At 38.3% G+C, this 25358-nt stretch overlaps 1 protein-coding gene across 1 annotated transcript in view; it reads left to right on the top strand.

Annotated features, from left to right (window-relative positions):
• Positions 1-572: 572 nt before the first annotated feature.
• The window catches only part of ACSF2 (acyl-CoA synthetase family member 2), a 42408-nt gene continuing 17622 nt past the window's right edge, over positions 573-25358 (top strand). The window contains exons 1-4 of the mRNA XM_074223758.1: positions 573-796; positions 23651-23846; positions 24350-24478; positions 24992-25045. Coding sequence (XP_074079859.1) covers positions 663-796; positions 23651-23846; positions 24350-24478; positions 24992-25045 — 513 coding nt within the window. The 5' untranslated portion in view covers positions 573-662. The remainder of the gene's footprint in view (positions 797-23650; positions 23847-24349; positions 24479-24991; positions 25046-25358) is intronic.

Below are 25358 nucleotides of genomic sequence, written 5' to 3'. Positions count from 1 at the left end.
AAACTTGTCACAGACTGGAACAAATTCACGGTGGATGGAGGCAGGGATGGTTTGGAAGCAAAAGTTACACACCTTGAGCCTGGAGGAGCTGGAAGATTTCTCACTAATTCCTTCTCTTCCCTCCCATACATGTTTTTGCGTTTCCTTAGTTTTGGCAGATGGTTAGCATTTAATAAATGCTTCTTGACTAACTGGATCTGGAAAGTGAGGAGAGTACACCCTCCTCCTTTTCCAACCCCGGATTAAGAAGAGGGCAGAGTGCTATTTTAGGGAGCAAAGGGCAGGTCTTGTCCCAGTCACTCATCCACTGACTTGGATCCCACTAGCCCCTGAAGGGATCTCATGGCAGACCACTCCACCTCCGGCCAACCACACTATCCTCAGTAGTACAGAAGACGCATGATGAGTTTCCCGGATCTAGCAGTCTTGGGGGCCGAGCAGGGAGGCGTGGTAGCTGGGAGACACTCCTTCGCCCCGCCTCTCGCTCCAGTCCTGGGGTGCCGCCATAGGCTAGGAACCCCCACCTCCCCTTTTCCTCGCCACTTCTCCCCTCCCCTCGTTCCTTCATTCTCCCCCCCCAACCCCCCACCCCGCCCAACCTCCAGTCGCTTTAAAAGTTTAGTCGCTGGGCTGGGCTAGGGGTGCTTACTCTAACCAGAGTTATGGCTGTCTCATTTGGGGTGCGACGGCTGGGGCGGTTGCCAGCAGGAGTGATGGGGATCTTGGGGGTTCGTTCAGTTTTAGCACCTGTCCCGGGTTGGCGGAGAGCAGAGCTTCAGGGGATCCGCCTGCTCAGGTACCGGGAGCTGGGGGAGCAGGGGGCGTGGGTGGGGGTGTTGGGTTGGCCCGGGCTGAAGGAGGGGGCACTTGGGGTCGTGGGGAGCTGCGAAGCTCCAACCTACGGTGGGGTGCTCTGCGATCGCGTCGGGATACTCTGCCCTCGGTTCCAGTGTATTCTAGAACTGAAGTTTCCTCAACCTCTCTGTACTCAGAGTTCGAAGTCTCTTGCTCCCCTTCTCCCCTCCTTCCCCTTTTCCTTCTCTCCCATCCTGGCCAGGACTGATAAGCTCTACCTGGCCTGCCCTTTTTCTGATTGAAGACAGAGCAACTATCCTTCGGAGACCCCAGAGGTTATAACGGACCCTCTAGAGCCTGCTAATATCCTCAGGCCTGAGGGAGAGAGGGAGAGGAGCCATCCCTTGCCCGGCTCTCTCCAATCAACAGCCCAAGTTCAAGAACTAGAGGTAAAACCCATGCAACTCTAAGGGAGCTCTCTTTCGGCACAATTTCTGATCACTTCAGCTATTGGGACTGGGGATTAAGGTATTAAGTGGAATGAATGGGAAATGCCTTCCAAATTTGTGACAAATGCTGAATCTGTAGAACCCTCCCTAATTTCTTATTCCTCACAGATTTCTTCTTCATTTCTCCTTGATCTGAGGTCCTAACAATGGAATCTCTGGGTCAAAGGGTATGGTCCTTCACAGTGGGGGACCCACTGCTGAACACTTGGAATGTTTTTCAGGAGTTAGACAATATTGAGATTTACTATGTGGGTGTTCCTTAATCCTCAAAGGCCTTCCAATGGGTGCCCAGGGTAAGGTCAGTGGATACTGATTGAGACTCTACTCCCATCCTCCCTTCATGTACAGCTGGGAGGTGGGAGGAGAGAGAGAGAGAGAGAGAGAGAGAGAGAGAGAGAGAGAGAGAGAGAGAGAGAGAGAGAGAGAGAACTTAAATATATGATAGGCACTGCTCTAAGTGCTAGAAATACAAATAAGTAAATAAGGCAGTCACTCCTCTCAAGGAACTTCCTAATGGGGAAACACCACACATAAAGGGAATGAAGATATACAGGAAAGCTCTAAGGCTTGCTTGCTGTCTTACAAGTTGGAGAAGGTCAGAGTGAGTTCAGATTACAATGAAATAAGCATGGCTGTGGATCTTCATAAAATGGTGATCAAGACTCAGGGACTCATTAATTAGGAAAACAGGTCTCAGACCTTGAGAACTATGGAAGATGGCAAAACAAGACTCTCTATACAATTGACTGAAGTCAGAGGTGAAGAGAGAATTAGAAGAATGCTAGGTAGGAAAGTGAATTGAATAAAGAAAACAAGAGTTAAAATAAGACCCAAAGAACTTGGATAGTTGAGCCATGGATACACAAAAACCTTGAAGCTGCCTAGAAGGGTCACGTTCCAAGCAATGGTGGAATTAAGCATGAGTTAAATGAGTTACAGAATAGGGCAGGGGTCTTTAATTTTTTCGTGTGCCCTGGGATGCCTTGGGCAGACTGATGAAGCCTTCTCAGGATAATGTTTTTAAATGTATAAATAAGATGTGTAAGATTGTAAAGGAAACCAATTAGATTAAAATTCAATTGTCAAAATACTCATAAAAAATGAACAAGTACAGTCATAAGGATAAGAACCTTATTTCTGATGCATTTCTGCTTGCTTCACTTTACATTATATCAATTCATGTATGTTTTCATGCTCTTCTGTATTCATCATGTTCATCATTTCTTAAATCACAATAATATTCCATTCTATTCATATACCACAACATATTTAGCCATTTCCCATTCTATGGGCTCTTAATTTGTTTCTACTTCTTTTGCTTATGTTTCCATTTCTAGCACTTAGAACAGTGACTGTCACATATTTACATATAACACAAAAGTATACACACACATATATACTATGCATACATGTGTGTACAAACTTTTTTTATATGTGTGTGGTATATGAGACCTGCCTTTCCTTCCTTCCTTTTTTCACTTTTTCCTTTCTTCCTTTTCACTTTCCTTCCCTCCTTCCTTTCTTCTTTCTTACCTTCTTACCCTTCTTTCCCTTCTTTTTTTTTTTCCCTAAAAACCAATGAACTCCTAGGGACACATGCTTAACAATGGAATCTCTGGGTCAAAGGTTCTGTGTGTGTAATTCTGAATTTTTTCTGAGCCTGAGTAAACATTGCTCAATGAAATTTTGTCCCCCCCCCTTTTAATCTAAATCTGCCTTTGCACAAAGACTATTCATTTTCTAAAGGTTGAGAAGAAAAATTTTAGCACTAATCTAATGACACCTGGAGTCTGGTTATCTATTTATCTCTGGAACCATAAAAATATTCTGTCCTAACCTCTGCCAACAAGGAGAGTCCTTAGGATCTGGGTCTTACTTCTGTTACTCTGAGTTTCTCAAAAGAATTGCCCACTGCAAATCCCGAGCACACTAGGAGAGGAGGTTAGTAGGATCAAGAGTTTCTTCAGAGACATCCTCCTTCTCCTGGCAGATTCTCAGAGCCTTGAAACTGGGTTTCTTCCTACCACTGTCTCTGCCCCACTCCACATTAGCTAACATCAGAGGTTGCATTCACTCTTTAATATGTACTCTTTGGATAGGTGATTGAGAACAGGTATAGTGGCCCAATATCTGGCCCTTAAGGCTGTGACTTTTATTCCTATTTAATTCCCTTGGGGACCAGAAGTGAGGTAGAATCCATCTACTGATGCTAGGGGGAGGTAGAAGAAGGAAATGTAGTTTTTGTATCCTAGAATGTTACTTGTAAATATAACTTGTAAATACTTATGTATCATTTGTGGCAACATATATCACCTTATCCCATCATGGAGAAGATAATGTACTTCACAGCTTCAGGTAATTTACTGAGAGAGTCTTAAATCTGGAGAGAGTTGAATTGCCATTCATTCCCTTCTTTGGAAACTTTCCTAGTAGTGAAAGTATTCCACCTACTCCCTCTTGCCCCTGACTCTTCCCACAGGAATTCCTAACTCTTTAGCAACTAAACCAGTGCCACCTAACCTTGTTATACTGAGCTAGAGTCTCCTTTAGAGATACCTACATGGATGAATTTATTTTTGTCTTCTGTTATCACTCTGGGTCTTTTACCACAACCTCAAAAGTACAAGAAAACACTAAAATGGGATGAGCAGTTATCTATTTAACAAAGAATTTTATATCTGATGGTGGCACTAAGGGGGGTGGGGTGGGGAAGCAGCTAGGATATGAGACTTAAAAGATTAAATTTATGGCTCAAACATATATAACTTTTCTTAATGAGGAGAGGAAATACTATATAACAGAAAATGCACTGGAATAGTAATAGATTGGAGACTTCTTCAAATTCTGCTTCAGATATCCAATTGATTGATATCTCTATGCATGCATAATTTCACTTCTCTCAGTCTCAGAGAAGAGCCAGCTGGGTTGTGTGGTGGATAGAGTAGTGAATTTGGAGTCAATTTAGAGTTCAAACCCACTCTCATATACTTACTAGCTGTGTGATCCTGAGCAATTCACTTAATCTCTATCTGCTTCAGTCTCCTCATAAAATGGAGAAATAACTTCCAGGGTGGTTGTGAGGATCAAATGAGATGATATTTGTAAAGAGCTTTGTAAAATTTAAAATCCTATATAGATGACAGTTATTAATACATAGGAACAAAACATTTTGTAAATCTTTAAGTGCCATATTTAAGTCAGTTATTATAATTAAGAAATATTGTAATGGTCCCTTAATAGCTGTCCATCTGGCATTGTCAAGGAATAAGACATCCACTGTAAGTGGATTTTATAGATAATCATTCCAAAAGTTGTTTATAATTTAATAACCATGTGCCTCTGAAATTTCTAAAATGTATTACTCTCCACCTCCTTAAATAAAATGGGAATGCGTTTTCTTTGAGTCATTCATGAGCCCCATTGGTATACTCACCATTGAATTCCAATGTTAAATCTTTTTTTAAAGGGGGGATTTAATAAGATAGTATAATAAGAAGACTTGGTGCAAAAACATCTCCCCAAAAGTTTAGGACATGCTCTCTCACATGTCCAACAGAGTCCAGCAGAATATAGGTGTTCAAGCTTAGAAATCACATAGTTCAAATAGTTAACTCAGAACTCTTGTTTGAATGGAAGTCCTTATCTTCCTTGAGTTCTCATAAAGTTCTCCTAAGTTGTATGTAGTTCACCCTCAGGCGCCAAGACCATGTGCCTTGTAGAGTCTTTTTTTCCCTTTTTTTAAAAATGGATGTTTTATTTTTCCAATTACATGCTATGGTAGTTTTTCAACATTCATCCATTTGCAAATTTATGAGTTACACATTTTTTCTGCCACGTTCCCTTTCCCCCATCCCATTAGTGAAGAATAGTCTGGTAAAAGTTGTAATTTCTATTTAACATATTTACATATTAGTCATTTTGTAGAAGAGGAATTAGGACTAAGGTAAAAGAAAGAAAACCATGAGATGGGGAGGAAAAAGCACAAGAGAAGTTTTTTAAAAAGTGAACATACTATATGTTCAGATTCTGTGGTTTGTTGTTTTTCCTCTTCTGGATGTGATTGGCATTGTCCAAAAGAGGTCTTCCAGGGTTGTTCTTGATCTCTGAACTGCTGAGAGGAGCTCCATCCGTCATAAGTGATCAGCTCACAGTGTTGTTAAATGTGTATAATGTTCTCTTGGTTCTGTTCCCTTTGCTCAGCATCAGTTCATGTAATTCTTTCCATGACTCTCTAAAGTCTGACCAATCATGGTTTCTTATGGAACAATAGTACTTCATAACATTCATAGTCCATAACTTGTTCAACTATTCTCCAATTGATGGGCATCCCCTCAATTTCTAATTCTTTCCCACTACAAAAAGGGCTACTATAAATATTTTTGAACATGTGGAACTTTCCCCATTTTTATGATTTCTTTTGTATATATATCTAATATTGGTATTTCTGGGTTAAACGGTATGATCAGTATTATTGCTCTTTGGACGTAGTTCTAGATTGATCTCCAAAATGGTTGGATCTGTTCACAACTCCACCAACGTGCATTAATGTCCCAGCTTTCCCACATCCTCTTCAGTATTGATCACTTTTCTTTTTTTGTCATCTTAGTCAATCTTAGGTGTGAGGTGGTCCATAACAGTTGTTTCAATGTGCATTTCTCTAATGATTTGGGGCACTTTTTATATGAATATATATATATATATATATATATATATAGTTTTATTATCTTCATCTGAAAACTGTATGTTCATATCATTTGATCATTTATCAATTGGGGAATGACTTGTAATCTTAGAAATTTGATTCAATTCTCTATATATTTTAGAAATGCCTTGCAGAGTCTTGAAGTCACTTTGTATTCACCCTGAACAGATGCACCCTGAAGCTGCCTTTTTTGTTGTTTTATTTAATTTGTCTTTTCTCATTCAATGAAAGGATTCTCTCATAGGATTTTTTTTGTCCCTGGTTAGTCTCTCCAATAATATAGACAATGGAAGAAGCAGGAAGGGAAGGGGCTAGATATTCCCTCTAGACTCATTCCCTCCATCTTTACTGCCCTCTTATTATAGGTATTGGGGTCTAGCTTCTCAACGTGCTCTTCCAAAGCACTTTGTGTTCTCAAAGTAGTGCTTGAACATTTCTGTTGCATTCCTTTTTTTTTTTTTTTTTGATACTCATACACCTGGAAGTATGTCCAATTTTAATACATTTTGTCATATGATTTCATCCAATAGATCTAAGCACTTTATGACTTCTCAACTTGATTAATTAGATGATGCCTTTGATCAATTAATTTAATAGAGAGGGGAAGGACACCCACTTTACAGCTTTGATTCTGTAACTTAAATCAGAGGCATTTTCACATAAACTGTGTCAGGACACAGAGTATCTTGTTAGTCACATTCATTAATGTTAGCCTGAGGGATGCTTCTTTTATAATCAGACCAGACATTTAGAATTTAATAGTATCTTTATGAAAGTGAGAGCTAAAAAACATAAGTTAGGGCTAGAATTAAAAACTAAGTTTCCTGATTTCCCAGAGCAATTCATTTGCCAAATAGAGTAATATATGTATAAAGTAGGTCAAATTCATCATTATTCTGTTTATTTTGTTTATCTCAAATCTGAGACAAGATGGAATGAATTGTGGTACTGTGGAAAAAACATTGTTCAAAGAGTGAATGATTGAAAAAACATCTATGAAGGACCACTTGCCAAGCATTATGCTAAGTCAGGTGACAAGATAATATGAGAGGGGGAGAGAGCCAGAGCAAGAGCCAGAGCGAGAGAGAGAGAGAGAGAGAGAGAGAGAGAGAGAGAGAGAGAGAGAAACTAGTTTAAATGAATATAGTTCAAATTCTGTACCTCAGTAGGAAGGAGACTTGGGTTAAAGACAGTTCACACAATAGATATAATAATAATAATAATAATGTTAGGCTTCATTTTTTTTTTTTTTTTAGTTTTTGCAAGGCAATGGGGTTAAGTGACTTTCCCAAGGCCACACAGCTAGGTAATTATTAAGTGTCTGAGGACAGATTTGAACTGCACTATCTAGACGCCCTTAGGCTTCATTTTCAAAGAAGACCACAACATTAGGGAGGTGATGTCAAGACAAGCACATGAATTGAATTTGAGTGAGGGGGATACTGCTCCAGAGCCATCTCGGTTCAGTGGTCAGGCAATCAGGGTTAAGTGACTTGCCCAAGGTCACACAGCTAGTGAGTGTCAAGTATCTGAGGTTGGATTGGAACTCCAGTGCTCCTGAATCCAAGGTCAGTACTCTATCCACTGTGCCACCTAGCTGCCTGCTTTCCAGATAGAGAATCCATGAGGTATGGAGCACTGCCCTTGGAGTCAGGAGGATGGGAGTTCAAACCCAGCCTCAGACACTTGATACTCTCTAGCTGTGTGACCATGGGTAAGTCACTTAACTTTATTTGCCCCACATCCAGGGCCATTTTCAGTTATCCTTATTCATATCTGACTACTGGATCCAGATGGCTCTGGAGCAGCATCCTCCTCACTCAAATCCAATTCATATGTTTGTCATGGCATCACCTCTTTGATGGTCCTCTTTGAGAATGAAGGACAAACATTATTATTTGGCTTAACATAGAGTACATAAAGGGTAGTTATGGGAAATAAATCTGCAGAGTCCCAGATTGGAATTAGAGAGTGGAAGAATTTCAATGCTCAGTTAAGAGTTTATTTGTGGGGCGGCTAGGTGGCATAGTGGATAAAGCACCGGCCTTGGAGTCAGGGGTACCTGGGTTCAAATCCGGTCTCAGACACTTAATAATTACCTAGCTGTGTGGCCTTGGGCAAGTCACTTAACCCCGTTTGCCTTGCAAAAAAACCTAAAAAAACCTAAAAACCTAAAAAAAAAAGAGTTTATTTGTAGGGGTGGCTAGGTGGCGCCTTGGAGTCAGGAGTACCTGGGTTCAAATCTGATCTCAGACACTTAATAATTACCTAGCTGTGTGGTAGGAAAAGAGTTTATTTGTTATCCTAAGTACATTAAGCAGTTTTTGGACTTTGGACTTTTTTTTTAAACAGAAGATGGTCAGAATTTTACATCAAGCAAATTATTTTGCCAGTCTATAGAGGATGAATAGGAGAGAAAAGAAACCATAAGCAGAGAGAACAATTTGGAAATATTATGCTAATCCAATCAAGAGGTGATGAGGAGTTAGGAGAGAAGGCCTGTAGGTGGAGAGAAGGGGAAGATTGTGCAAAATTTCATAGAGGTAAAATCAATAAGATTTGGGAAGTGATTAGATGTGGGCCACAATGAAAGCATGATGGCTGACTGAATTTGGATGAGAGAAGTGCTTTGGAAATAAATAGGGAAGTTAGGAGAAGGGGAGGTTTTAGTGGGAAGAAGATAAAATTCCATTTCAGATATGTAAGGTGCCAATGGGATTTGCAGCTGGTAAGGACCAACAGAAAGTTAATGTGTGATAAGAATTTAGAAGAAAAGTTAAAACTGAATATACAGATTTGGGGATTTCTACATATTAATCAGTCATTGAGCATTTATTAAATACCTACTATGGGTTAGGTGTCAGAGCTACAAAGACAAAAATAAGATAGTCCCTGCCTTCAAGAATTAGGATTTTGGGAATTTTTTCCTGTATCATGGCTGTGGCTAGCATTTCTAGAATTACACTGTATATAAAAATAATAGAATTAACAGTGGATATCTTTGTATTGCTTCCGATCTTACTGAAAAGATCTCTAGCATTTCTCTATTAAAGCTAATGCTAATTATTGGTTTTAGATAGATATTGCTTACCAACACAAAAAAGGATCAATTTACTTCTTTTTTAGTGTTTTTCAAAATAAAAGGGTGTCATATTTTGTCTTATTCTTTTTTAAATTTATATATATATATTTTTATTTTTGTACAAATGATTTTTTATACATTACTAAATAATTCTTGTTTAAGAGTAAACATAATGCCCCCCAAAATAGATTCTCATGAGCAATAAAGTAAAGAGAAAAAATAAAAAATTTAAAAAAAATTTAAAAATGTGCTTCAGTCTTTGTTCCAACACCACCAGCTCTGTCAAAGGTGGATCACATTCTTTATGATAAGTCCATCACAAAAGCTACTTCCATATTTTTCCACCACTGCCATTGCTGATCACAACTCCCTCCATTCATACCTCCCCACTACCATATACTATATTTTCTCTCTCCTTTAACTCTGTCCCTCTCCTTAAATGTGCTGTAAGGTAGCTGAGTGGTGCAGCAGACTGATCACTGGCCCTAGGGTCAAAGGCCCCAAGCCCACAAATCACCCCTTAGGCCCAGCAACCACCTGGCCCTGTGGTCCTGGACAGGTCATCCAATCACAGCCCCTTGTAAGAAGTAAAAAAGAAAATATGTTATATCTGACCACTCTCCCCCAAGGTCCACCCTCCCCTCCATCACTCACATCCCCCCCTTCCCCTGTACCCCCTCTCTTCTTTTTACTCCAGATGTCTATACCCCATTGCTGTTTCCTCTCCAAGCCACCTCTGATGAACCACTCCATTCCCCCTCACTTTCCTCCCTTCCATATCATTGCAATAGCTCTTTGCAATAATAAAATCTTATTATATGAAATATCTTAGCCTATTCCACCTCTCCTTTCTCTTACTCCCATTACATTTCCTTTTTAGCCACTGACTCCATTTTTACAATATATTATATCTTCAAATTCAGCTCTCTCTTGTGCTTCATCTATAAAAGTTCCTTCTACCTGCTCTATTAAATGAGAAGTTCCATATGAGTATTATCAGTATCATTTTTCTATGCAGGAATATATGCAGTTCATCATCATCATATTTTACCCTTCTCCTCCACTCTCTATGCTTCACCTGAGTCCTGTATTTGAAGATCAAATTTTCTGTTCGACTCTGGTTGTTTCAACAGGAACAATTGAAATTTCCCTGGTTCATTGAAAGTCCATCTTTTCCCCTGGAAGTGGATGCTCAGTTTTTCTGGGTAGTTGATTCTTAGTTGCATCCTGAGCTCTTTTGCCTTCTGGAATATTATATTCCAAGCCCTATGAGACTTTAATGTAGTTGCTGCTAAGTTCTGTGTAATATTGACTGCAGTTCCATGATATTTGAATTGTGTCCTTCTGGATGCTTGTAATATTTTCTCTTTGACTTGGAGTTCTAGAACTTGGCTATAATATTCCTGGGGGTTGTTTTTTTTGGATCTCTTTCTGGGAGAGATCAGTGGATTCTCTCAATTTCTATTTTGCCCTCTGCTTCTAGGATATCTGGGAAATTTTCCTGTAGGAATTCTTTAAAAATGAAGTCAAGGCTCTTTTCCTGATCATGACTTTCAGGTATCCCAACAATTTTTAAATTATCTTTTCTGAATCTGTTTTTCAGATCAGTTGTTTTTTCAAAGAGATGTTTTACATTTTCTTTTAATTTTTCATTCTTTTGGTGTTGAAGTATTGTGTCTTGACTTCTTGTAAAATTAACAGATTCCTTTAGCTCCATTCTAGATCTGAAGGATTTGTTTTCCTCAGAGAACTTTCTTATCTCTTTTTCCATCTGGCCAATTCTGCTTTTTAAAGTATTCTTCTCCTCACCAACTTTTTGAACTGTTTTATTCATTTGACTTATGCTGGTTTTTAACATGTTATTTTCTTCAGCATTTTTTTGGATCTCCTTGACTAAGCTGCTGACTTCTTTTTCATGTTTTTCCTGCACCTCTCTCATTTCTTTTCCCAATTTTTCTTCTATCTCCATTACTTGATTTTCAAAATCTTTTTTGAGCTCTGTCATAGCCTGAGCCTAATTTCTGTTTTTCTTGGAGTCTTTAGATGCAGAAACTTGTACTTCCTCATCTTCAGATTGGGTGTTTTGATCCTTCTTAGGATCATAGATAATGTATTTCTCAATGGTGTTCCTATTTTTCCTGTTTACTCATTTCCCCAGCCTGTGCCTGGTTTTGGGGTGCTTCCTGAGCTTTTGAGTATTACTGGGACAACCCCCCACAAGGATTTCAGTGTGTGAAGCTCTGTCTTCCCTCCTGGTCTGTGAATGATCACAAGCACACCCCTTTGCGGTGGGTCTGAGGTGGGGGGCGGGCCCTGATGTTCTGTGGGGGGCCTAGATTGTGATCAGGATCTAAATGTGGTCAGAGCCCCAGAGTCCTGTTCCAGGTACAGAGGACAAACCTCAGAAGTCTCTCTTCACCCCCCCCCCCAACCTTTGGTAGACTGAGCACTCAAGGCTCAGTTGCCTGGGGGATCCTGCTTACCAGCTTCCTTTTCCTGGATCTGGGCTGCTGTGGCCACCACTGCTGAGGGCTGGGCTTCATGTGTTTGCTGTGGCAGAGGTTCCCCCACTAATCTTCCAAGTTGTGCCCGGTGATCTCTGGGGTGTAGGTCAGGAAACTGTCCCTGCTGCTGTGAGCTGTAGTTCCCAGGCGTCCTGAGGCTGCCTTTAGGAGGCTGAAGTTCCTTCACTCCGGCAGGCTGCCCCTCTAACCCGGTGGAGCAGACAGAGCCTTTCCAGGTTACCTTGTTCTGGAGAATTGCCTCACTGGGTCCCTCTGTGGGTTCTGTCTCTCAAAAATTTAGAGTCATAATTTTATGATTTTTGAAATGTTTTGGAGAGAGCACCTAATATTGGACCAAACATGAATCATCCTTGTATAAAATCAACCTTGTCATAGTGTATAATCTTTTTAACATGTTGTGGTGACTTTTTTGCTAATATTTTATTCAGTATTTTTTAATTTGTATTCATTAGAAATGTTTGTAATTTCCTTGATGTATTCTTTATTTCTGACTTGTTTCTTCCTAGTTTAGAGATATTTATCTAAAATTTTCTTTCTCTACTTTATTTGTCCTTGTATTTGCCTCATAGAAGGAATTTGATAGGTGCTTTTCTCTATTTTTGGAAAATGATTTATATAGTAATATAATTAATTGTTCATTTTATGTTTGATAGAATCACTTATAAATTCATCTAATCCTCAGGCTATTTTTTTCCTGTGATTAGGTTATTCAATTTATTTCTTATTTTGTTTATCTGAATGTTTTATTATCTTCTGACCTTATATTTTTATTGTCTTCATCTATTTCATTTCTTCTGACCTATAATTGGGCAAAATTATTTCTAATAATTTCCTTTATGTTTCATTTGTTGTGAATTCTCATTCTCATTCTTAAGCATGACAATTTAGTTTCCTTTCAACTTTTTAAAAAATGTAAGTAGATAAAGGTTTATCTATTTTATTCATTTTCTCTCAAAAAACTCCTAGTTTTATTAATTCACTGTCCTTTTCTTTCAATTTTTCTCTTGGATTTTTTCTGAATTGAATTATTTTTTAATTTAGCTAGAGATTTTTTTACTCTTGATTTATATTTTTTATTTTTAAAAATATTTTGTTTTCCAATTACATACAATAGTCATTTCTACCTATCATTTTTGAAAGGTTTTGAATTTTACAATTCCCTCTTCTCCCTTCCCTCCCCCACAAAAGGAAGTCTGATAATCTTTATATTGTTTCCATTTAGCTAGAGATTAAAATCTTGTTTTGTTTTTTGGCTTTGTATGTTTAGGTCTATTTTCACTGAATCTCAATGATCTGCCTATTTATCTCTCTCTCTCTTTTTTCTTTTGTTGATTTTTAGTTTTAAGTTCTAAGAAACATAATAATTACTCTCATGACATGCTCTGATAGCAACCCAAAAGTTTTGATTAGTTGTCTCATTGTTTTCCTTTTTAAAAATGAAATTATCTATTGTTTTTATAATTTGTTGTTTGACTAACATATTTTTAGGATTATATTATTTAATCTCCTTTTAAGTTTGACTCTTTTCATCATTTGCTCTTTATTGATTACAATTTTATTATCTTGTAGTCAGTAAAGAATGTGCTTAATATTTCTACATTTCTTTATTTGTTTATGAGGTTTTTCTGCCCTTTTATATTTCTAGTTTTTATTTTTGGTAAATGTTCCATACACAGACGAGAAACACAGATGTTTCTATTTCCATTTAGTAATTGCCAGAGAACTATTATATGTTAATTTTCTATAAATCTCTTCAGGTACTTAAAATTTTTTCTTTTATTGGTTAGATTTGTCTAGGTGTGAAAAAGATACCTTGAGGTCCTCAATGACAGTTTTGCTGTGTGTGTGTGTATATGTTTGCTTCTCTTTTGCTAGGTTCATATAAGATTGAAGTTCATGAGATGTCCACTCTCCCTTTTTCCTTTTTAGTGTATTAATCCTCTCATGCATGTCAATTATGAGAAGTAAGTTCCTCCTCCTTCTTCCTCCTTTCTTCTTTAGTGTATTTCTTTTCTTCTCCCTGTTCTTTTCTATTAAAAGTTTGTTTTCATTCTGTAAGGGCAGCTAGATAACTCAGTGGATAGAGCTCTTGCCTTGGATTCAGGAGGATAGGAGTTTGAATCTAGCCTCAGACATTTACTAGCTGTGTGAGCTTAACCCTAATTGCCTTTCATCTAGAGCCATCTCCAGTTGACCTGATTTCCATCTGGCCACTGGACTCAGCTCTGGAGGAGAAAGTGAGGCTCCCCTCACTCAAATCCAATTCATTTGCTTTTCATGGCATCACCTCTCTGATGTCATGATTTTCTTTGAAAATTATTTATTTTTATTCTGTAGAAATAGATTTAATTTTGCCAGGTAAATTATTCTTTTTGGTAAGCCCTTTTCTTTTATCTTTTGGCCAAAAAAAATTCCAAGAAAAATCCAAGATCTTATACTTGCAGCATAGTCTTGTGTGACCCTGACTATGATGCCTTGGTTTCTGAACTCCTTTTGTCTTTCTTGCAGTATTTTTAACTTGACTTGTAAACTCTGGATTTTGCCTATGATATTCCCAAATGTTTTCAGTTTGGAGTTTCTTTCAAGGAGGTAATTGGAGTTTCACTTTGTCCCTGATTCTAATAGACTTATGATTTTTGTTTGGTTCTAGGTTTTGTGGTGGGATGGGAGAAGTCCTGGTGATTCTTAAATTATCTCTCCTCAAACCTATTTTCTAGATGAGGTTGTTTTTTAATCTAGATACTTCACAAATTCTTTCAATATTTTGACTTTTTGACTTTGTCCTAATATTTCTTAATATCTCATGAACTAGTTGAATTATGATTGTTCCAATATACTAGCAAGGTAAGAATTAACATATTTAACATGAATGCTGAAAAATTACTTATTCTCCTTCCAAATTTTTCATCAAGAGCTCTTAATTTCACTTTTTTTTCTTGTTTTATTTCTTCTATCTACTCTGGGAGTCTTTGTGATCTAGCCAATCTTTTCTTTGAAGGTGTTCATAGTTATTATAAGGTTGTCTTAGGTTTCTCTTTTCTTGATTGTATTTAGAGCTTTCTTCTGTTTACTCCTATCTCAATTTCAATTTCTGGATTAAGACTTTGTGCCTGTGCTAGGTTCTGTTCCTTTTCAAGTCTTGGATGGGATAGTCAGGTCATATTTGGTTATATCCCCTGTGGAGTCTAAATGACCCTATCTCTACAGTTCTGGATGGGGTGGCTAGGACTAGCCTCTACTTCCAGGAAATTTGTGGCTTCTTCTTCTGTCTTCTAGTAAGGATATTAAGAATTAACATATTTAACATGAATGCTGAAAAATTACTTATTCTCCTTCCAAATTTTTCATCAAGAGCTCTTAATTTCACTTTTTTTTCTTGTTTTATTTCTTCTATCTACTCTGGGAGTCTTTGTGATCTAGCCAATCTTTTCTTTGAAGGTGTTCATAGTTATTATAAGGTTGTCTTAGGTTTCTCTTTTCTTGATTGTATTTAGAGCTTTCTTCTGTTTACTCCTATCTCAATTTCAATTTCTGGATTAAGACTTTGTGCCTGTGCTAGGTTCTGTTCCTTTTCAAGTCTTGGATGGGATAGTCAGGTCATATTTGGTTATATCCCCTGTGGAGTCTAAATGACCCTATCTCTACAGTTCTGGATGGGGTGGCTAGGACTAGCCTCTACTTCCAGGAAATTTGTGGCTTCTTCTTCTGTCTTCTAGTAAGGATATTATCCTTGATCTTGCCTTTGTCTTCTCTTTCAACAATCCTGAATCAGGTGTTGGCTCCTTTGAAGTAAGGGAGCACTGTGTTTTTCTTGTCATCTGTTATCACTCCAACTAGAGCACTGACTTTTGACTTTTCTTGAATTGCCCTGAAAAATTCCCTGCTCAGCTCTACTTCCTTATATACATCACTATGCATCTTCCTATTGCCCTTTGAAGTCACTCAAACCTTAATTCTTCAGAGATCCATGACTTACAACCATATGGCATAGCAGAAAAGAATATTGGTGTTAGAAACATGGACCTTGGGGTGGCTAGGTGGCACAGTGGATAAAGCACTGGCCCTGGAGTCAGGAGTACCTGGATTCAAATCCAGTCTCATACACTTAATAATTACCTAGCTGTGTGGCCTTGGGCAAGCCACTTAACCTCATTTGCCTTGCAAAAAAACCTAAAAAAAAGAAAGAAAAAGAAACATGGACCTTTATTTCAGGGAAGTACCATGCAATTCCCCAAAGGGAATATAGAACCTTCTATTCTTATATTCTCCTGGACCCAATTCATTGTCCATCAGTAGTGTCTGTAAGTCTTAATGAGATGAATTTGAAGGCTACTCTCCAAGCTATATATTACAATCTTGATAACAGGCATTTTTCATCTATTTAGTTTTTTTGAGTGTGAATAATTAGACCAAACTCCTTTGAAATATCATGGGCCATATTTTGTAGGATCATCCACAAACAGGATAACTTGGAGGATTTAGTAGGTAATTTATAGAGCCACAAAGAACTTCTAAAAACTTCCAGGGAAAATGATGAAAATATGGGACTGGAATTCCTGAATGACTAGTCTAAATAAAATGGATGAATTATCTATTTCACTGACTGACACAGGAGAAACACTAGGTTTTAAGGACATTTCATTTTGCTGAGGTACCAGAATTCAGCAAAACTAGATCTCATAGTAACTAATAATTGGGAAATGGTCTCTCTCACGGTTCAGGAACAGGTGGGCTGCCAAAGGAGCTATAGGAGTTTGTGGATGTAAAGATTAGTGGGAAGTGAGTTCCATCTAGACCTTTTATACCCTGAGAGCTAGATAGGTTGATCTACAGTTACCCTTATTTCTTGGCTGCACGGGTGGACTAGAATTAGTAATCTCCAACCTGCATGGACTACCCTATGTTACTGGTGGGAAAGTAGGGAATGGGCTGGGGCAACTGTAGTGCCGTCAGACATAGGATTCTCTGAGTTTATTGCCAGATGAATGTGTGTAAACCAGACTAACTTCCCCATTAATTACCCTCTCTTAATCCATTGCAGATAGGCTAAACCAACCAACCTGAAAAGTATTCAGGACAGCTGAATTCTAAGTAAAACCTTGGCTTAGAGTCAACCCCTGTTTTGTCTCTGCTTCATTTGATAAATTTTGTGGGTTACAATTTCAAGGGGACTGAATTAAAATTCTTGATTCCTTATCCTAGAGGTTCTTAACCTTTTTTGTGCTATGGATCTCTACAGCAATCACCTCAGACATCTTCTCAGAATGATGTTTTTAATTGCATTAAAGTACATAGGATTACAAAAAAAATCCAATTATAATCAAATAGTTATTTTTAAAAAAAAATTCACAGACTCCTGATTAAAAACTCTTGTTCTTGAACCTTCTTCACTGTCCAGTGAATGGGGGGGGTGGAAAACTATTCTTCATTAATAAAGAGTCATAGACTTATAGGAAAGAGAGCTGGATGGGACCTTGGAGATCACCATATCTTGTTCTTCATTTTATAGATGAGGAAACTGAGGCATAGGAAAATTATGAAGTAACTTACTCAAAGTCACAAAGTATACAGGTAAACTGGGATTTAAACTCAGGATTTGATTATAAATTCACTTCCATTTTCAATAAAAGATGAAGGGAGTGATTTGTCAGATGAGCTCTCCCAAAAAGCTGAATACTTCAAGAGTAGAAAGGATTCTCTTGGGGAATAATGATCATGACTGGGAAGCAGGAGGGTGGAGTGAAAAGAATACTTGACAATATAGTTAGTCAAGCAGGATGAGTTATAGCTCTAACATGGATCAGCTTTGTAGACTTTGAGTTTTACCCTTCTTATGTGACTTTGGTTCAGTCACTTAAGTGACTCAGTTTCCTCATCTGTAAAAATAATGTGTTAGACAAGAGACCCCTTCCAGTTCAAAAATCTATGATTTTCTTTTTAAAGAGCTTCTCTTATGACTTACTTTCCTTATTTGTAAGTTAGGCATAATATTTGCATCACCTTCCTAACTGAGCTATTGCTTTTTTAAAATATCTATTTTTATCTTTCCCTCCTACAGCTTTTCTTCATCTTGAACAATAAAAGAAAGAAAAATAAAACACTTATAATATATATGCAAAAAAATAAAGATGTAAAGTACCTTCTTTGTAAACCTAAAGTGCTATTTAAATGCTTCTTCTTCCTCTTCCTCCTCCTCTTTCTTTTCCTCCTTCTTTTTTCCCTTCTCCTTATCTCTTTTTTCCTACTCCTCTTCCTTCCTCCGCCTTTTCTCTCCCCTCCTCTTCTTCTTCCTCTTCCTCCTCCTCCCTCTTTTTATAACATATATAAATAAAATAAAATTGCAAAGTATCTTCTTTGTAAACCTAAAGTGCTATTTAAATGTTTCTTCTTCCTCTTCCTCCTCCTCTTCTTTCCTCTTCCTCCTCTCCCCTTTCTTCCTCTTCCTCCTCTCTTCTTCTTTCTCCTACTTTTTCTTCTTCTTTTCTTCTTGTTATTTTCCTTGTTTCTCCTCCTCCTCTCCCCCACCCCCTTGTTTTCTCTTGGATAAGTAAGCAGATCTAAGGAATTTATTGTGCTGTTTGTGGGCAGGGCTGTTGGTTCAGTCTGATTTTGCAGTCCTTTGAGTCTCTGTAAGCTTCCGTAGAGCCAGTTTTTCCTGTGGCAAAGCCTAAAGATAGGAAGGGGAATCCTTCTTGTCTAAGACAGAAGGTGGAAAAGGAACCAGAAAGTGAAGCAGGAAAGAGAAAGTAAAGGTGGCCCTGAGACTATTGATGACAGAGATTAGCAATTAGCTGATTTTATGAGAGAGAACACTTAGGGTGAGGCAGGGAGGGAAGGAAGGACAAAACCAAGCATGGTTAAAGCTAGAACTGAGTGGAAAAAACCTAGCTGAGGTCCAAACCAGAATTTTTAGAAGCAACCATTCCAGGGGACCAGATGGGAAATCATAAACAAATTGGAGAATAAAAAGTTCAAAACAAAACCCTAAATTCAGTTGAGGTTGAAACCAGGTATTCCCAAGGACAGTGATCTGAAATGGGAGGTTGGATGGTGAGTATAAAAGCTGTGAAAGTGTGAGGAACTCTGCAGGCAATAGTAAAGAAAACGTTATGGGGGTGGGGAGCAACCAGGTGGATAGAGCATCAGCCCTGGAGTCAGGAGGACCTGAGTTCAAATCCAACTTCAGGCACTTAATTACCTAGCTGTGTGACCTTGGGCAAGTTACTTTAACCCCATTGCTTTGCAAAAACAAAAAAAATGGTATGAAAAGGCTTAAGCTTGAGCAATGGGCTCCTATCTGTGGACCTCAAGGTTATGGCACTATGCAAAGAATATTCCTTTTTTTTTTAAATTTTGAATCAAAGAAACTGGGTTCAAATCCTGCTTCTGATGTCTCAGTTTGCTTAGTTGTAACACAATGGGGGAAGGATGAACTTTAAGGACGGGTTTTGACAGAACAAACTAAAATTCTTCAGGATGAACATTTATACTTTGAAAATAGACAAACATACAAATCAGGGCTTGATTTATTTTTTGTCTAGACTTAAGAAAAGAAAATGTCAACAATCCATATTAAATTTAAAAATATGTCTTATATATATGTTCCTCCTTCTTAAAGAGCTGGTTGTTAAATATTTACCAACAAACTTCTCTTTGACTTTAAGATCTCTTAAATTTCTACATGGCTAAGCTAATGATTGTGTGCTTTTGGTATATGCTAGCTATAGCCTCTCTTTGTTCAGCTGCACCTGCATTACAAATTAAACCTAAAAATATGTCATATACTTTTTCCCACAAAATAGGTGACTATTAATCATTTACTAACAAATCTCTTCCTGAACTTAAAAATCTCTTTAAATTCTAAATAAATGAGTCAATGATTATGTGCTTTTAGTACATTAGTTTTAGTCTCTCTTTGCTCAGCTGCATATGTGTTACATATTAAAACTTAAGAATGTGTCTTATATGTTTCCTCCCCCAAGAAGTAGTGGTTAAACATTTACCAACAAATTTCTCCCTGGATTTAAAATCTTTTCAAACTTTAAATGAATGAGCCAATGGTTGTATGCTTTTGGTACTCTTTTTGTATTAGTGAGCCCTGGCACCAAGACACCTTCATACTAGAACCTGAACATCTATAAATCAAGATTAGTTGGAAATGAAAAAATGAAAACAAAAAAAAATGGGAGCAAGGGTTTGACTGTACCAGAGAAAGCTGGAGGTAATGTTAGTAGAGCAGTGAGATATTCATAGGTATATGCAGGTACTAGGCTGAATCTGGAGAACTCAATGAAGGCATTTCTCCAAGGTCTAAGTAAGTAGGGTCCAGGATTTTGGAGGCCAAAGATACTAGCAGTCAATCAACAACTATTTATTAAATATCTACTTTGTAAGCATCAGGTGGCAAATGTGGCAGTGAAGTGGATAGTGTGCTGGACCTAAAGTCAGGAAACTCATTTTTGTGAGTCTAAATCTAGCCTTAGACACTAGCTGTGAGACCCTGGGCAAGTCACTTAAACCTATTTGCCTCAGTTTCATCATCTGTAAAATGAACTGGAGGAAGAAATAGCAAATCACTCCAGCCGCTTTGCTAAGAAAACTCCAAATGGGGTAATGAAAAGTTTGATATGAATGAAAATAACTGAAGAACAAAGGCACTAAAAACTATTTGAGATAAGTTTTGAATGGAGCTAAGTATTTCAAAGGCAAAAGTAAAGAGGTGCTTTCTAAATATGGAACAGTCAGCCTGTGCAAAGCCCTTGATGTGAGAGGTCATATTTACAAGATGTGTGTGTGTGTATAATGAAGCACAAATAAAGATAAGGCTATAAAGGTCATTCCATTGCTCTGATCATTTCGTTTTTAAGGTTCACTGAGTCCTCCTCCTGGTTCAGTGACTAATGACACTCTGATAGACAAACAAACTTAGCTCCAAAGAAATCAAACATAGTTGTGCTCTGAACTCATGCAAAATGTTGATTCCCGATTATTTATTTTAATTGAATCAATTTTTGATTTTACTTTGTCTGAAATCACAATCGCTATGCTTTTTTTTTTAACATCAGCATCATCCTTTAATGTGAAAGCTGCTAAATTTTGTATGATGCTAGCTATGGCTCCTTGATATTTGAATTGTTTCTTTCTGGTTGTTTGCAATATTTTCTTCTTGAACTGTGAGCTCTGGAATTTGACTGAAAGTTTTCTTTTGGGATCTCTTTCAGGAGATAATCAGGGTTTTCTTTTTTCTTTTTTTCAGTTTCTTAATTACCCTCCAGTTCTAGGCTATCAGGGCAGTTTTTCTTTATAATTTCTTGAAAGATGATGACTAAAATTCTTAAATAATCTCTCCTTGATCTATTTTCCAGGTCAATTGTTTTTCAATGAGATATCTCACATTGTCTTCTATTTTCTTCATTCTTTTGACTTTGTTTTAATGTTTCTTGATTTCTCATAATCATCATCATTAACTTCCACTTGCCTGGTTCCATTCTAAGGAATTATTTCCTTCAGTATTTTTTGGTTGTTTTTTACCAAGCTATTAATTCTTTTTTCATAATTTTTTTGTATACTCTCATTTCTTTCTTTCTTTCTTTTTTTTTTTAGTTTTTTTGCAAGGCAAATGGGGTTAAGTGGCTTGCCCAAAGCCACACAGCTAGGTGATTATTAAGTGTCTGGGGCTGGATTTGAACTCAGGTACTCCTGACTCCAGGGCTGATGTTCTAACCACTGCACCACCTAGCCACCCCTACTCTCATTTCTTTTTTACCAATTTTTCTTCTATTACTCATCTCTTTCTTTAACTCTTCTAGAAATTCTTGTTTGGTTTATATCTAATTTGCATTTTTTCTTTGAGGTTTTCTTTGAAGCTATTTTCACCTTGTTTATCTTCTTCTGAGATAATGTTTTAGTCTTCCCTGCCACTATAATTGCTTTTTATGGTCAAGTTCTCTTTGATGTTGTTGTTGTTGTTGGCTCATTTCTGCAATCTAGTTCTTAACTTTGACATTCATATTAAAGTTAGACTTTGCTTATCTAGGGGTGAGGACTGTGCCAAGTTTCAGGAGAAATCCTTGCTCCCTTATAGTCACAAGTGCAAGTGCTCCTTGCTTTGGAACTATGACCAGTACCCTTGCATCCTTGTGACAGATCATAAGCATTCTTCTCTATCCTGTAAAATGACCAAGAACTGCATATGGGCAATAGAGTGCCATCAGCATCAGCTGCACCCAGAACCAGCAAAAGGTCTCCCAAAATTTCTTTCTAAGAAGTTGTCCTTACCATTTGTTGTCCCCTTACCTTTTCTGGGCTAAGAATTATTGAAGCTACTGCAGTAGCTGTCATGATAACCTCCAAAGTCTACCATTGATGCTACTGCTATTGGATTCACTCTGAGTTGGCCCTCACCCCAGTGTTACAGACCTCTCCTGAAGATCTTCTCAGTTGTCTTAGGCTTGAGAAGTGTCTCACTATGAACCTTTTTTTAGGCTCTACTCTCCAAAATTTGATTTTTAAAGTTGTTTGGAGGGAAATATGGGAACAGTTCTGCTGGGTTGCTGCCTCTATTCTGCCATCTTGGCTCTGCCCCACCCATAATATTAAAAATTAATTTTTGGTATTTTTATATTTTGAGTTCCAAATCTTATTCCTCCATCCCATCCCTCCCTGACCTCTTGATAAAGCAAACAATATGATGTCAATTATATATGTGAAGTCATGCAAAACATATTTCCATATTAGCTATGTTGCAATAAAAACATACATAAGAAAAATAAAGTAAAATGAAATATGCTTCAATCTGTACTCAGAGTTTTTCAGTTGTCTATCTAAAAGGGGATAATATTTTTTATCATAAGTCCTTTGGAATTATCTTTATCAGAGTAGCTAAGTCTTTCATAGTTGATCATTACAATATTGTGATTATTGTATACAATTTTCTCCTGGTTCTGTTTATTTCACTTTGTTTCAAGTCACGTAAGACTTCCTAGGTTTTTCTGAAATCATCCTATTTGTCATTTTTTATAGCACAATAGTCTTCCATTACAATTGTATACCACAACTTGGTAATTTCCCAAGTGATAGATATATTAGGGTATGTTTTAACAAGATATCACTGACAGTGAATATAAAAACCCAGAGTGAGACAGTTCCCTGAAGGATAGCCCTGTGATGCTGCACTTTGAATATGATGAAAGAGGTATGACTCCTAATTGCTGGAGAAATTCTTGGGAGGGAAAGTCTGAAAAGGAGAGGAGAGGAGAGGAGAGGAGAGGAGAGAGAGAGAGAGAGAGAGAGAGAGAGAGAGAGAGAGAGAGAGAGAGAGAGAGAGAGAGAGAGAGAGAGAAGAAACAGGGGCAACAAAATGGAAAGCACAGACTTGAATGGTTGATAGAAGATCCATAAATATATGAGGAAATCTGGTACCTCAACAAGTCCTTTGAGTCTCAGCACCTCTGCCCACTGAGATTGCTAAAAGTAGCCTTCTAGAGTAAGATTATCCTCTTTTTAGTTGAACTGAGATTTCATCTCACTCAGGAATCAGTTACCTTGTCTTTGTTATATTCTATCACCTAAACTAATCTGTTTAACTGCTTCATGTACTGTATTGCTTCTTGCTTTAACAAATATGCTTGCTCATTATTCATTATTTTTCTTTATATTTACATTTCCTGTTTTGTGTCCAAAACATGCTTCTCCTTCTCAGCTTGGTATTATCACTTCTTTTTTGCCCAAGAGTCAAGACAGGGAAGGTATCTTAATGATATAATCTAGCCTCTTTTCCATTCTCTATCCTGACTTGTTTCAGTTATGATATCATGGATCACAAGAATCTTCCCCTCCTACTAAACAGGAGGAGGAGTGAAGGTGAATCTTAGAGGAAAGTAGGGGAAAGGGAGGCTTACCCTAATGGTTTGTGAGGTACTAAATCTGCTCTGACTGTCTTAGAATAAGGAGGGTGGCCAAGGAAGCTGGGTGAAGCAAAGGGTAGGGAGCCAGACCAAGTGATCTTAGTTCTAATAAACTAACTTTTTCTTTAAAGTTCTACAGACATTAGGAACTATAGCTCACCACCCACTGGCAGCCTCAGCTATCTGAAGGGGCCCACGGATATTGATCTCATCTCTAAGACAGTGGGGCAGTGCTTAGATGATGTAGCCCAGAGGTTTCCAGACCGAGAAGCCCTAGTTGTCTTACACCAGAACATCCGGAAGACTTTTTCTCAGTTTAAGCAGGAGGTAGGATTTGATCTATGATCCTTGAAATTCAGTCCAGGGCTGTGGTTGACCCAGCCACAGCTAGGGATCCAAAATTGGAGGGAGAGGGCTGGGAGGGAGGGAGAAGTTCCAATAACTTCTTGTGAACCCTAAGTTTCTCTATTGCTTGCCCAGGTAGTGGTGAAGTGGGGATGGGGAGACAGGGGTGTGCTGGAACCAGCTCAAATTTGATTATTACATTTTCAGTGTATGCACTTACACTTCAGAATTTGGTGAATGCTATAAATCAGGACTTAACTTATTGTTTTGGTGAGAACTATAGAGAAAATGTTAGTAATGAAGATTAAAGTTAAAATGTGTCATGGGTACCCTGTTTTTCCTGGAGAGCCAGTTGTTAAATGTTACTAGCAGTCTTCTTAGGGTAGGTAAACATCAAAGATGAAGTGCAAAGGACCAGTTAGTTTGAGTAGAGGGAGGGAGACTGTCCCTGTCCCTGTGATCAACTAGTACCTTCTTTGTTTCAGGTGGATGTGACTGCCTTAGGTCTTCTGAGTCTGGGTCTGAAAAAGGGAGACCGGCTCGGCATGTGGGGTCCTAACTCCTATGAATGGGTGTTGATGCAACTGGCTACTGCACAGGCTGGCATCATCCTGGTGAGGAAAGCACACAACCAGAGTGAATGTCCTGGAGGGGAGGAGAAGGCCCAAGGATAGAATGGAGAATCCCCATTGAGATTGAGAGAGCTCCAGCAACAGCAGCATTTGGTACAACCTGGAGAGAGTCTCAACTGGGAGATCTAGGTTCAAATTCAATCTTAAATTTTTTTTGCTGTGTGACCCTGGGAAAGTCCCTTCTCCTTTATGGGCTTTAGCCTCCTCTTCTCTAAAGTGAGACGGTTGAGCTAGATGCTCTTTGAGGTTGCTTTCAGCAACATTGTATGAGAACAAGGTCTAAGAGCTTGTTCTGGGTCTGGTTGACTGACAAAGGAGTTCATATCTTGGAGATCCAGGTGTTCTCCCTGGAGACACTGGAGGGGAAAGGATGAAACTGTCTTCCTGAGCACCACAGTGAGGGAGTGATCATTTTCTTCACTTGGTGAAGGCTGTGGGCAGATAACTTCTGTACCTAATACAATGAGTAACATCTCTGGGTTGTCCTCTCACCAGATTTCTGTGAACCCTGCCTACCAGTCTGAAGAGCTAAAGTTTGTTCTTAAAAAGGTACAAATCCCTTGGGTGGTGAAGGGAGAGGAACTCCCTGGGAGTGAGGAGGGAGCAAATATAGGGGCAGAGGAAGGAGCTTTGGCTATGATCCCTGCCCTGAAGCAGAGGAGCTGCGTATCTCAGCTGGGGCCAATGTCTCATGGGGCAAGTTATGACCTAAGTCCAGTGATGCCTTCAGACCTCATGGAATAATTTGGAAGGAATAGCAGGTACCCTGTTTTAGTCTGGTGAGTGGAAAGTGGGAGTGGGGGATCTAGTCTCATGGAAGCACCCATGTGGAAGTAGCCCGAGTGGAAAAGCCTCAAAGTCA

Source organism: Macrotis lagotis, chromosome 2 (genome assembly GCF_037893015.1).
Source record: "Macrotis lagotis isolate mMagLag1 chromosome 2, bilby.v1.9.chrom.fasta, whole genome shotgun sequence".
NCBI classification, from domain to species: Eukaryota; Metazoa; Chordata; class Mammalia; order Peramelemorphia; family Peramelidae; genus Macrotis; species Macrotis lagotis.
This window is presented reverse-complemented; position numbering and strand designations above follow the sequence as displayed.